The 14,136-nt window shown below is 35.9% G+C and overlaps 1 protein-coding gene across 6 annotated transcripts; it reads right to left on the reverse strand.

The window, feature by feature from the left end:
* Positions 1 to 911: 911 nt before the first annotated feature.
* LOC120073312 (nuclear intron maturase 4, mitochondrial) lies at positions 912 to 7,021 on the reverse strand. 6 transcript variants are annotated; one of them, XM_039026076.1, is made up of 5 exons: positions 6,724 to 6,861; positions 5,687 to 5,780; positions 4,572 to 4,690; positions 1,429 to 4,291; positions 912 to 1,308 (listed from the first exon to the last, which is right to left on the reverse strand). In XM_039026076.1, exons 3-4 carry the CDS (start codon positions 4,678 to 4,680, stop codon positions 1,992 to 1,994), a joined length of 2,409 nt encoding a protein of 802 aa, XP_038882004.1. In that variant the 5' UTR covers positions 4,681 to 4,690; positions 5,687 to 5,780; positions 6,724 to 6,861; the 3' UTR covers positions 912 to 1,308; positions 1,429 to 1,991. The 6 variants fall into 6 exon arrangements, with proteins under 6 accessions (XP_038882004.1, XP_038882002.1, XP_038882001.1 ...); XM_039026074.1 differs by lacking the exon at positions 5,687 to 5,780 and having other exon boundaries at positions 1,537 to 4,291; positions 6,724 to 7,021; XM_039026073.1 differs by lacking the exon at positions 5,687 to 5,780 and having other exon boundaries at positions 6,724 to 7,021.
* Between the last annotated feature and the right edge of the window lie 7,115 nt (positions 7,022 to 14,136).

Genomic DNA, 14,136 nt, shown 5'->3' on the forward strand with positions numbered 1-14,136 from the left:
GATAGATCAATCGTAATGTGCCACAATCGTAAACATAATTGGATTACTTTTTTTTTTAGAATATGTGATATTATTATACAACAACAAAGGGGATCCCATAGTTCGGGATAAGATAAACACACTAGATAAGACCAAGAAGGTCAACCTGCGTCATCTGTAAACACACTAAATAAGACCCAACCTGCGTCATCTGTAAACACATTAGATAAGACCAAGAATGCCCACAAAACACACTGTAACCGTTTAGGATCAAATAGTAACGGTAATAATAAATATGACATTTATAATTCTCATGTTATAATAGTAACAATAACGATAATTGTAACCGTAATAATATCGGCTAGTGGATACCACGTAATTTTGAAACACAATCAAATTAATCATGTTTCATGCCCCAATTGGATTGGGCTCTTCAATTACAAACTTGAAGTGAACCCTACATTTCATTAACACCGATGCACAATAAATATAATCAAATAGAGCTCACTTTTCATATTGTCATTGATTTGTTACATTTTTCTTGAGGTAAGCGTGACCTAAATTCTTCTGATTAATTTATGTTGCCAAAGCATCTTGCTCCATGACCAAATTATCACCAAAATTATTGAAGGAAGATGAGAAAAGACACAAGGTGAAAAAATTTATAGGGAAAGGCAAAAAGAAAATTGTTGTGTGACCTAAGATAGATAGCTTTAATGATATGGGAACAATTGAGTAATGAGTCCAAACATCTTGGTCTAAATAAAATTGTTTGTTAAATAAAAAATTCAAGCCTGACAAATGTTGAACTTAGAAAGTAAAAGGCAATGTCTTAAAATTGTTGGGAGAATATGTAACTTTTTTATAAGAAACATTTGATTGACCAATAAAATAGGGGAATTAATTCTATCTGGTAAGAATGCTCTTTCAACTTAACATTTTCAATAAATCAAACCTTCTCTTTCACAATACTGCATAACTTAACAACAAATTTATATGACATGTATTTCATTTGCCTTATTTAGCACATAAAATTTACAAATACAATGGTCTTCAAAGCTAAGAAATATTCATCAATCAATCAACAAGGGAGGAAAACAATACTCATGCTTGGCATATGCAGAGTTATGCTTGCATATGTGCCTTGCCAAAATCTCCCAAAGACTTCGAAAATTTGGTCCATATTACTCCTATTGATGCTCTTGATCCGCCCTAGTGACATGTCAAATACACTAACAAGATGCGTTGGGCTTTTGCAAATTAGGATGAGTTCAGGTTGAAGTAGATTTATTTCCACAGATCGAAGACTCTTCTAAATTTGTCGAACACCTACAAGACACAAAATTGAAAGTTCAATGACCCTTACAACACAAAATTGAAAGTTTAAATAACTATTAAACACTTTTAAAATTTCAGACTCAATGGACAAATCTCAAAGACTAAACTTACCTTTGCATTTTTACCAGAGGCATGTATCTAACTGAGTCATGTTTAATGAGAATCCTCTCAAGCTCTAACATAACGCAACATACCTCTACCTCATTCCAATTTTCTCACCTTGAAGCGCGCATTGCATATCCACCATCCTTCGTCTTTGATAATCTCTACGATCTATATAACAGTCAAAGTGAGCATAGATGATTGACATGTACTCCTTTGAGATAAGAAGTTCAAATCTCCGTACTAAAATTTTTCATCTGAACAATTGAGAAGGTTTCAAAGATATCAATATAAACATCACCCCTTCAACTGAATGTTGTTCTAACATGGTTCTCACATTGGGTTGTTCTAACATGGTCTTCAAATTGGTTATAACAATGTTCCATCAGTGCAACAATCCAATTAGGATTTCAGACACCATTGAGACCATAAAATCAGTATGCTGGCACAAATCAGGCACCATGAACAAATGAAAAATCAAAAACCGAATCAGTCATGGCGTTTCTCTCAGCAAATCTATCCCAGTAAGTGATCCAGAAGTAAAATGAGATCATACGCAGAATAAAAACCATTCACTTCCATGCACCAAAGTCAATAGATTGCAATGAAATGTGACCCAAATACAAATCCTCCAAATGTTTTTTGCATAATCCGAATCGTCGTTTGTTCAAGCTAGGATGGATGGAACTCGAGAATCCAGTTTTCCATCCCGGAAACTTTTGTCTCTCCATGACATGAAGAGTATAAACACTTGGTGCAGGAGCCAAACATCCAACGACAAAACAATTGCAAGGACGAGATTGGCTGACCATTCTGGCAAGAGATAGCAAACACAAACCACTATATGAAATTCCATACTTTAGTGCCTCATCATGGTCTAAACCATGGGTATCTGGTGACTTCTCTTCTTCTTGCTCGATTTCAGGAGAGGAGTACATCTTACTCAGTTCTGAGTCAAACTTCTTTTCTATTTCACTTTCGTGAATACGATGCTTTGCTGCTAGCGTTCGGATACAAGATTTCCTAACTAGATCGCAAATTAAGATCAACTCGCTGAAGTTAGAACAATTGTTGTACCATCTAAACCAACGACGAGATACTCCTAAAAACCAGTCAATAATTTGGGTGTTATCTTGTAAGATGAGGAAAGGAGAGGAGCATGGATGTCCTTTATTTGTGACTAACCTATACCGCAAAAGTCGTTTTCTGATAGAATTGACTGGTGCTATAATCTCAGTTATGAAAGTAGGTTTGACAGAAGGATCATAATTTGGTAAAAGAGCAACAGTAGAAGCTGTCTCAGCAGAAATATATTCTTGCACACACCTTTGGAACTCATAGAAGGAATCTCGAAGTTCCAGAGGAAGAGAAGGTTCCACTGCATGCTTAGATAAGATTTTTTCTTCACTCTCTGCAGCTCTTGCGTTTAGATCTTGCATCCAAATTTTCAATAGAACCTTGTACCAGTGATCAGTTTCCATTCCAGCTTTACGAAAACTGGAAATTTGATTCAAAGAGCTATTTTTAGCTAAATGCTTGATCTCTGACTCTTTAACCTTTTTCAAACCATGAGCAAGCCATTTCTTCCCTAACCACACTGTCCAAGCATTCCAAGTCTCCTGCTTTTGTAAAGCAAATAGCTCAACTTTTTTCTTCAACTTGTGGACAGATTTTACAGCAGGACTTTCTTGCACACTTCGTCTGACCAAACAACCAAGAAATCGAATTCCGTGAGTCTCCCCACATGATACCATCTCCTCTTGATGATTGACGTCCAAATGCAAAGTCTTCTGCAAGAAATAAAAAATCTCAGACCTAAAACTTAGAGCAACATCTTTAGAACCTGACACCGCCAAAAAGATTTCATCCATATAGCGACAACAGTATACTCGTATTTTGTCTTTCTGCTCACCTGGATAATCAGAACTATTTCCTTTCAATTGTCTCCTAAACCAGCTCCGCAGCCTTGATTGTGACCCATCTTGACCAGTATTACCATACTCATTAATAGCCTCATATTTCATAGATAATCTGAAAAATTCTTGGTCAAAGAGGTTTAGATAGATGTTTGTTAATATAGGAGACAAAATTCCCTCTTGTGGAAGACCGTGACCTTTTGGGAAACCCCCAAACTCCAAATTCAGTGCCCCAGCCACATATATACTTCTGATAACAGCAAACAGTTTGGGGTCTTCTATCTTGTCCTCCATTACTGTAATGAGTTTAGCCATCACAAGCTCATCCATCTTTTTGCTTAAGTCAATTGTGAACCACCAATCAGGATTTTTTATCTCTTTTCTGATGTACTTCAATGCCGTTGAGTGTCCTCTTCCACTTCGACAGCCATGAGATATCTTGGAAAAATGTGGCCTAAACACACACTCCAAAACTATCCTTATGGCTTCCTGAAGAACCTTCAACTCAATCTTCGGTAAAACGAGTACTTCTTTTCTCGAACTTAATATGGAGAAAGTATTGGCATTGACATCAAAATTACCATTAGAAAGCTCTTCAGCCATAGATTCAAATGAGATTAAACAGTCATTCGACATTATATCAACATTTGAGTTAATTCTAACACAGTCATAAGCATTCTGAAGAGTTGTGGGGCAGGCAATCACTTTCCCCATCAAGTCCAAAAACTTCCCATTCAAATATTGTGCCTTCACCCTCTCCTTAATCTGAATTTCAAGTGATCTCTTAAGTTCCATTTGAGTCTTTGATCTTTTCAGATCAACATCAAGAGATTCTTCAACAAGCGAGGCCAAGTTCATGGCCAGTTTCATTTTCTCCATTCCCTTGTCAATTTCATCATCAGCACAGGTGAGAGTTGAATAATTTTCAGAATTCTGAACTCTTTGAACAGACTTTCCTGCCATAAGTAATAAGGGTCCACAGGCAATCACACACAAGTCACATAACTATTCAGATGTTAGAATAAAAATTACAAAGGAAATGCTTGATTTAAAAAAATTTAAACGGATTATTCAACAAGAAAGTAAAGATCAACTGCAGAAAAGAGAAGGTTCCATCATTGCATTCTATCAAATTCGGAACACCACAAAGAAAAAAATCAAACATTTCATAACATGAACACTGAAAAAAGAAACTATAATACAACTAAGGAGCAGCTTAGTATATTGGATATTTACCAATGACGGAAACAACGGATGAATCGACTTTGCAAACATTTACACACAGCAAATTTGTAAGGTTCCGCATATTGATTCTGCAAAATCTTTGAAGCCCCCCAAATTGCATTTTTGCATAACTGTAAAGAACGTTGAGAAAAAAAAGCATCAATGTAATTAAGAACTTTGCCAAATGCGAGCAGATTAAACCATCGGAATTTGTCATTAACATCCATTGCTTCAGTTCTTGTCAACCAAGGGGATTGATGATCTCTCTCATAACAATACTACAAATTTTGATATAGATCACAGTCACTGTAAAGTTGGAATTCAACACATACTCCAATTTCTCAGCTCAAGACAGCATCGAGCTATCAAGTATTGCCTGATAATAGTAGCTAAATACTTCCCTTGTGGAGAATTTTCCTTTACAGCCAAGTTAGCTAGGAGACCTTGTAAGGTTTGGAGAAGCAATTTGGAAATCAATCTTGCCACTAAAAGGAGTAGGCATGGGCAAAAAAAATCTTTTAAGGTTACTAATTAAACGATAAAGTAATATGATATATGAAAGGTGTTGTTAGGACATGGGCAAGTTTAAAAGAGATCTGTGTGAATGAGGAGGATGTTTCCAGAATCATTAGTTTCCCTATATAAATAAAGAAAATATTCAACACAAATTATTAGGCCCCGATTTGTTGCATATCCCAAAAATGAAGTCCCCCATTTTCATGTAGAAAGCTACTTACCAATTACATAAATAGAAAAACGAAAGACATCCATTTTTATGCTAACGAGGATTCGACTTAGGAAAAATATTAAGAACAAGAACTTTGATTGACATATACTCCAATCTTTTAGTTATAGAGCAAATCATAATTTCATTCTCCAGTTATGAATTCAAATATCTATCCTAGAGAGTTAAAATGTAAAAACTGTCATGATTTTAAAAATTACCAAATTAGGACTTTACATGAAGCCTAAAGTTAACCTAAATCTCATACCTAAGTCACTGAGATGATATCTAGAGCCTAGAGAAATGCACCTTGGATGAACTACACTTCTCAGCCATATTCTAAACCTTTTTCACTGAGAGTTATACATGTATGCCAGGGACTAAAGTGAGTCTCAAAACAAACCTTGTAATCTTGCATGAACTCGTAATAAAGAACTGTCTCTGGTTCCGTATTTGCAGCCTTCAGAAATTCAACAGTCCTTGACTTCCATTAACCACTATTGAAATAATAAAAAACTGAATTTTCTAAGTGAAATATAATAATGCAAAGAGTTAACACAATTAGTGCCTAGTACATCTCCATATTTAAATGTTGCTCCAAAGATCTTAGGCTCCACAACGTAGTAATCTTTATCTAATAACTTTAATCTAGATGATTCATATCCAAAGAAAAACTTTAAAACAATTCTAAAAATAAAAACAGAAAGTTATATTCAACACAATTCTGAAACAAGCTCTAAATTTGAAGTTAAATGCACAAGGTCCAAGTATAACAGTTCTCATCTTAGAAGGTTGATCGTGCACAATGTACTAACTAGATCGGGACGGAAGTGAGTTGTAGAAACATGTATCCATTATCCTTGTTCCACTTGGTAAGTGGAATTTATCTGGTTATCTTATACCAACCAAAATGTTTAAATTCAGAAAACGTGGACATTTGTAGAACTAGAGAATCCCAAAACTTCAATCAATCTTGTAGACTAAAGAGAGCACCACCTTGCCTAAAGCTCTTAATTTTCTCTAATAAAAGCAGTTTTTTTCATAATAATAACAACTTTCATTGAGAAAATTCAATTCTACAATAAGGGAGTCCAACTAAAAGAAAGGGCACCAGCTATGTAAAATAGAACTTACAAGTACCACAATTATATAAAATAGAACATACAAGAGCAATTAGAAGTTCTCTTTTATTCTGAAGACAAAATTACACATTGTATAAAATGTTGTAGATAATATCAACATGTAATTTAAAATCCGTACAAGTGCAAACTTGTTCAGACTGAAGTTTAGAGGGGTTTCTTCTATTTTCACACTTTAACATTACAACTTTTTATCATTGTATAGATTCCATAGCAAAGGAAACGAACAAACCTTTAACACAGGATGGATTATCTTAACTTCTTAAAAAAGAATGCATTATCTTGAAAAAAAAAAACGTACCCACAAACAGCGCTGAAAAAGCAATACCACCAACGGCAGTTGCCTACGGTGAAGAGAACCCACAAACGGCACAGCTCAAGCATCCACGACGGTGGGGAAAGACTCACGGCGAAAAGAACCCACGACGGCGGCGAAGAGACCACAGCGGCGTCGTCTCTGGCGAAGGGGCGCGGTGGTTGGAGACGCAGAGTAGTGGCATGGAGAAGAAAAGAAAACTGAGGGGGATTCATGGAAAAAAAAACGAGAGAAAAGGAGAAATGACCCAAGAAAGGGGGAAATTTGTACGGAGGCCTCCTGAATTTTGGCCCATGATTCAAAATCAAATGAAAAAGGTTGTTTTGCTTGCATCACACTGTGAAGTTACCAAATTGACCTTGGATGTGTGTGAGAAGGCCAATAGTTGGAACTTATTCTCGTTTCTCGCTCTCGTGCCTCACTACTATATCTCGCTTCTCACCACGTCAGACAATCAAAACCATTGATTTTTTATTTTTATTTTTTTAAATTCTACATCATGCTTCTCACTATTATCTCTCGCTTCTCGTTCTCGTTCTCGTTCGACGTCAGACACACCTAGAAGTTCCTGCAAGTCTGCTTTCTGTTGCTAATTAATGATCATGTACAAATTTCCTTCAAAATACAAAAAAGAAAAAAATTGTCGAAGGCTATAATTCTTTCAAATCAATTTAAGTATAAGGCTATTGAATGTTTATTTAAAATAAAGAACACAAAATGAAGGAATCCTTGCTTGGCTATAGAAAACCCATTTTCTATTCAGCTGCTAAGTATCAAACAGCAAAGGAGCCAACATTGGTAATGATGTAAAGGCTATTGAATCATCATAAACATTCATTACACAACCCAAGTAAGTAAAAGCTAAGTGTTCATTGTGTCTATTACTATTTACTATATTTAATGAATACAACAACGACATGAGAGTGTCTCAGAGTTTATGGCGCCGTTGCTGGGGAACTAGTAATAGGGACATGGACTTGAACCTTGCTTGCATTATTGTATAGCTTATGCCTATCAGATATCATCAACATAAAGGACTAAGAAAGCTACAGTCTTGTTGACTATCTTCTTATAAACACATCGTCAACATTCTATTCAAAGCCATAATATTTGATCTCAGTATCAAACCTTATATTCCAGGATCGAGATGCCTGTTTCAATCCATAAATGGATCTATTAAGCTCGCAAACCTTTTGCTCCTGACCATGTTTAATAAACCCTTTTGGTTGAAACATGTAAATACTTTCGTCAAGATGACTATTCAAAAAAGCTGTCTTGACATCCATTTTCCAAATTTCATAATCATAGAAAACAACAATGGATAAAAGTATTCTTATAGATTTAATCATGGCAACAGGAGAGAAGGTTTCTTCATAGTTTACCCTCTCTCTTTGGGTAAAATATTTTGCCACGACCCTAGCTTTATAGGTTTGCACCTTACCAGTTTGGTCTCGTTTTCTCTTGTAGATCCACTTGCAACCAATAGGTTTTACCCCATATGGTTGATCTACAAATTTCCAAACAGAATTGAAGTACATCGACTTCATTTCTAGGTCCACGACTTCAGTCCATTGATCTCTATCTACATCTTCTATTATCTTTTTAAAGGTTAATCGATCCTCGAAATCATCATCAGGTATGATGACATGAGATTCTACTAAACCTATATAGCGATCAGGCCATTGAACAACCCTCCCACTACATTGAGGCATTCTCATCTCATGAGAAGGATGTGATGGAGCAACAACTCTTGTTGAAGGACCAGCTTGATCAATAACTCTTGTTGATTTATCTTTAGATTCTTTAGACATCTTATCTAATACTAGTTTACTGCGAGGTTGATGATTTCTTATGTGATCATCTTCTAAGAATGTAGCATTTGTCAATACAAATATCTTATCTTCTTGAGGATCATAAAATAACTCTCCTTTTGTTTCTTTAAGGTATTCCTACAAATAGGCATATTTTTTAACGTTGTTCCAACTTCATAGAGTTTTGCACCAACACGTGTGTCAGGCATCCCCAAATTCTGAAATGACGTAAACTACCTTTACGTCCTCTTCATAGCTCATACGATGTTTCTAAAACACTTTTTGAGGGAACCATGTTCAGTATATGTACAACAGCTTGTACTGCATACCCCCAAAAGAACTGAGGTAACTAGACATAACTTATTATTGAACGAACCATGTCTAACAAGGTTCGATTTCTACTTTCTACTACACCATTCTACTATGGTGTACCAAGTGTTGTGAGTTGGAATTGAATTCCATGTTCTATTAAATAGTTCTGGAATTGTAAATCCATATACTCATCACTACGATTTGATTGAAGTGATTTTATCCTTTTACCTGATAGGTTCCCAAACTCAGGCTTATATTCTTTGAACTTTTCAAGAGTCTCAAACTTTTGATGCATTAGGTAAACATAACCATATCTAGAATAATCATCAACAAAACTAACATAACATTCAGATCCTCTTTGAGCTTTGACATTACATCGAACCACAAAAGTCTGAATGTATAAGTTCTAAAGGTTCTTTGGCTTTAAAACCTTTTTCTGAAAACGATATTTTAGTCATTTTTCCCTCAAGGCATGATTCACATGGAGGTAAAGATCTATTTTCTAATTGATTTAGATGACCATTTTTAACCAATCTCTCAATCCTATTAAGATTTATGTGACAAAGTCTTAAGTGCAAAAGATAGGCATTAGGAGAAATCTTTCTTTTCTTATTTTGAGTTTTTGCCATTTTAAATATCTCTATATTCAAGATGGATTTTTCCTCGATTGGTTTTAACACATACAAGTTATTTTCAAGTTTAGCTGTACACATTTAAACGCCTTTTGAACTAATGAACACTTCATTTATATCAAAAGTGACTTTATACATATGTTCCAGCAAATAAGATACAGAGAGTCAGTTCCTTTTCATTTTAGGTACATAATATAAATTTTCAAGTAAATTGTAAGAATCTCCAAAAAAAATAACTTGGTATCTCCCACTACTTCTACTGAAATGACTTCACCTGTTCCCACCTTAAAAGTCATTTCATTTTCTGATAGCTGCTTCCAAGAACTAGTTTCCTATAATAAAGTGCAAATATGATTAGCGACGCCTGAATCCAATATCCAGGTTAAGTGAGAACTTTCCATTAAACATGTTTCTATTACAAGTAAATTGAATTTACCTTGATTTTCCTTCTCAACTTTCTTTTCCGCAAGATACTTAGGGAAATTGTGTTTCCGATGCCAGTCAACGTTGTAATGGAAACATTTTCCTTTTGCAACTTTCATCTTGCTTTTATCGGCATGAGACTATTTCTTCCTTTTTCCCTTTTTCTTCATATGGATACTTTTATCCTTCGAAGATCTAGACTTCTTTTCAGAGGGCCTTGAACTAGATGGAGCACCCTTCTTAAATTTCCTTTGGGAAACAACATTTGCTTCCCCTTCCTTATTTTTCATTAAAGATTGGTATTTGGAGTTCATTGAGAAGAGTTCTCAAGTTGTAATCAATCTTATTATTTACAACATTCGTACGAAAAGTTAGAAAACTCTTCAGAAGAAATTTCATTATCATCCTAACTTGGCTCTTCTCATCTATGACAGCCTTGTTTGTCTCTGCTATATTGAAGTGGACTATCATGTCCTCGACATGTTCTCTAACAGAGATCCTTTCCTTCATATGTGAATTATAAACGTATTTAATAGCATCGTCGTGCCGATGAGGACAGTTTTCCAAACATCCCTTGCAACAACTACATGATCTCCCTCGCAGTGACTATGGTTTCATGCTTTTTGGTAAGCACATCAGATATGTTTGCCAAAATATAGGCTCTGACTTTTTCGTTTACTCAGACCCATCTGTCATAGATATCCTGAACATTTCGGATTGCATTAGGATTGGGAAAAGGAGGATGTTCCTCTGTTAAAACAAATCTCAAATCATTTGAAGGAAATCAAACATGAGGATTTTCATGAGCAGCGGAAGGGATCGTTCAAAATTCCATTCGAATGAATATAAACAATTACAGTCTAAACGGAAACTAACACATTATGCATATATAGAAATTACAGCATGCTATACGATGATACAAGGGATAAAGGATGCATACCTTTGAATAACCATTCTTCAAGAATCCCTCGAATAGTGTCCAATGTGTCCACACCACTCGAACGCAATGAATAGAAACTTTAACGACACGAACACGATCACAACGAACGGCCAATAGCTCCTCGAACCCAATCGAGCCCCACTCAATTCACGAACTGAGTAAGGACACCACCACAATGGTTACCTTGATATTCTCGGTGTGAGAATCCCAGAGTTGTGGGCTTTATATGATCTTAGCTTGAGGAAGAGACTGGAGGTCTACGATTCAGTAGACGATTGAGCAAGTGGGAGATAAGAAGCTGGTCTATCGTATAGAAGATGTGCTTGATCATTTAGTAAATGGCAGCCTATCGTATAGACTTAGCCACTCGATCGTGTAGCAACGATCAACTGAATGACTATCGTATAGTCAACTCTAAGTGATCGCTTAGCTGATTCTCTCAATGTTATCGCTTAGTAAAACACTTTTACTTGTTAGCTTATTTTCGTGAGTACTTTCCGACAACTCCTAAATTTATGAAAACAATTTTCCTTTTATTTCACGGTTACCATAAAACTTTCAATAACCTCCCACTCAATCGGTTATTAGAGAAAAATAAATTAATTATCATATAATTAATATATTATAAATAAATATGATAACCAACTTAACATATTATATTTATAACCTATAGTTTTAATATTTCATCATATGAAACATATAAACCATAGTTCTTTTTCTATTTTATGGTACTTAATGTAAATCATATTTACATTAATTCCTCCATTTGATGTATCTCATACATCACACCAATTATATCACATATAATTGAATTTCCTCTTATTAATTTTAACACTTCAAATCAACCCCAAAATCTGATTCTCAACTTGAATCCATTGAGCAACCAAGGAGACCTTATGGACCTATAGCTTGAAGCTCCAACGGTACGTGAATAGCTGACTAAACTCTTTAGTCACAAGATTCACCATCCATTAACTGTGGAACACTCCACTAATGACTGACAACTGCATTCTTCTCACTACAGATATATTTCTGTGTCCGTATTAACCAATCAATAATACGATAACCCTTCACAAATCGCTCGTAAGTATAGCTGGTCCAATTTACCGTTTTGCCCCTGTAGTTACATCTAACTCCTTAAGTACCACTGATTCCTCTAATGAACAATAAGTTATAGTCCTACTATGACTGGGTCCTCTCTTCCAAAGAGAGGATGTGGCCACTATGTTCAAAACCCGAAATCAGCCCTTAAGGGAGTAATTTATCTACTTAGCCCTGCTTCGGGGAAGAAGTGAATCCTTTCTTGTGTAACTAAGTTCCCAGCTCTCCAATTAGAAAAATCCCCAAAAAGTAGGCTTGTTGAGTTAGCAATCTGGCCACTCTCACCCATACTAATCAAAGGACCACCCTCATAGGTAGGAGTTCCCAAAACACTCGGGATTAAGGTCATGTCACCTATGGTTGTTTTGGTGAGATGTAAGTATCAATTATCAACGGTGTTATATAAAGAAACGAATCATCTCATGGTCCAGTCTCATACAAACTTTTTGTATAGGACACCCCCACTCGCATGTCCTCACATGAATGGTTAGGATCAGACCATCTGTAGTAGTTCACAAGACTTGTAAACTTCTACAACGCGGGCCATCTCCGTAGTGTCACCAAGATAAGGTATCCCTCCTTTATTCTTATACTACAAACCATTTAGGTTATTACTTAAGGCATGATCCACTTGTATATCTCATATACATGCATAAGTTTACATAAAATAAACACGGATCTTTGTTTATTAGATATGAGTAAATGCAAATAAAATAACTCTTATTTTATTAATAACAATGTGAACAATCTGTTTACAAACTACGAGACTCCGAGAGAATTAGGACACCAAACCCAACAATCTCCCACTTATTCTAATGCCTCAGGAGACTGATATACAATACATGAAAAATAAGTACAATCTACAATAAACTATGGCATACTCTATACCCTAATATCATCTCCCTCTTGTCCTAGACAAGATGTCGCATGTCCCGTAGACCTAGACTTTCTAGATGACCCTCGAACACTTTAGCCATGAGAGCCTTTATAAACGGATCAACAACGTTGTGCTCTGACGCAATCTTCGTGACTAGCACATCACCGCGATGCACAATCTCCTTGATCAAATGATATTTTCGTTTGATATGTTTGCCTCTACGATGACTTCAAGGTTCCTTAGAATTTGCCACAGCCCCACTGTTATCACAATAGAGTGTGATCGGCAAAGACATATTTGGAACAACTTCTAAATCTATAAGGAACTTTATAAGCCAAACAGCCTCTTTAGCAGCTTCACAAGCGGCTTTATATTTGGTTTCCATAGTGGAGTTTGTGATGCATCCTTGCTTGATGCTTCGCCAAACTATAGCCCCTCCATTCAGAGTGAACACTGACCCTGATGTCAATTTTTTAGAATCTCTATCAGTCTAAAAGCCAAAGTCTGTGTATCCTATAAGGATTAAATCCTTATCTTCATATACAAGCATGTAGTCTCTCATTCTCCGAAGATACTAAATAATCGTTTTGACTGCCGTCCAGTGATCTAGTCCTGGATTGGATTGATAATGACTAACAATCCCTCCTGTATAGCAAATGTCAGGTCTAGTATATAACATTGCATACATTAAGCTTCCAACAACTGAAGCATAGGGAATCCGTCTCATTTCTTCAACCTCTTGAGCTATCTTAGGAAATTGCTCCTTAGACAATACAATTCCATGCCTGAAGGGTAATAAACCCCTCTTGGAATCCTGCATCCTGTACCTGATCAACATTTGATCAATGTATGATGCATGAGACAAGGCTAACCTCTTGTTCTTACGATCCCGAATAATTTGGATCCTTAGAACATACTACGCCTCTCTCAAATCTTTCATTTGGAATTTGGTGGCTATCCACTTTTTAATGTCGGTCAGAAAACCTACATTATTCCCAATGAGTAGGATATCATCCACATATAGTACCAGGAAAGCTATTGAGCTGTTGATGATTTTCTTGTAAACACAAGGCTCATCAACGTTCTGATCAAAGCCAAATGATTTGATCACACTTTCAAATCTAATGTTCCACGATCTAGATGTCTATTTGTTGCAAACACTTTGCTCTTGATCTGGAACAATAAACCCCTCTGGTTGAGCCATGTAGATGGTCTTCTCAAGATTACCATTCAGAAAGGCAGTATTAACGTCCATTTTTCATATCTCATAATCATAAAATGTGGCTATGGACAGGAGTATCC

Source organism: Benincasa hispida, chromosome 3 (assembly GCF_009727055.1).
Source record: "Benincasa hispida cultivar B227 chromosome 3, ASM972705v1, whole genome shotgun sequence".
Classification (NCBI taxonomy): Eukaryota; Viridiplantae; Streptophyta; class Magnoliopsida; order Cucurbitales; family Cucurbitaceae; genus Benincasa; species Benincasa hispida.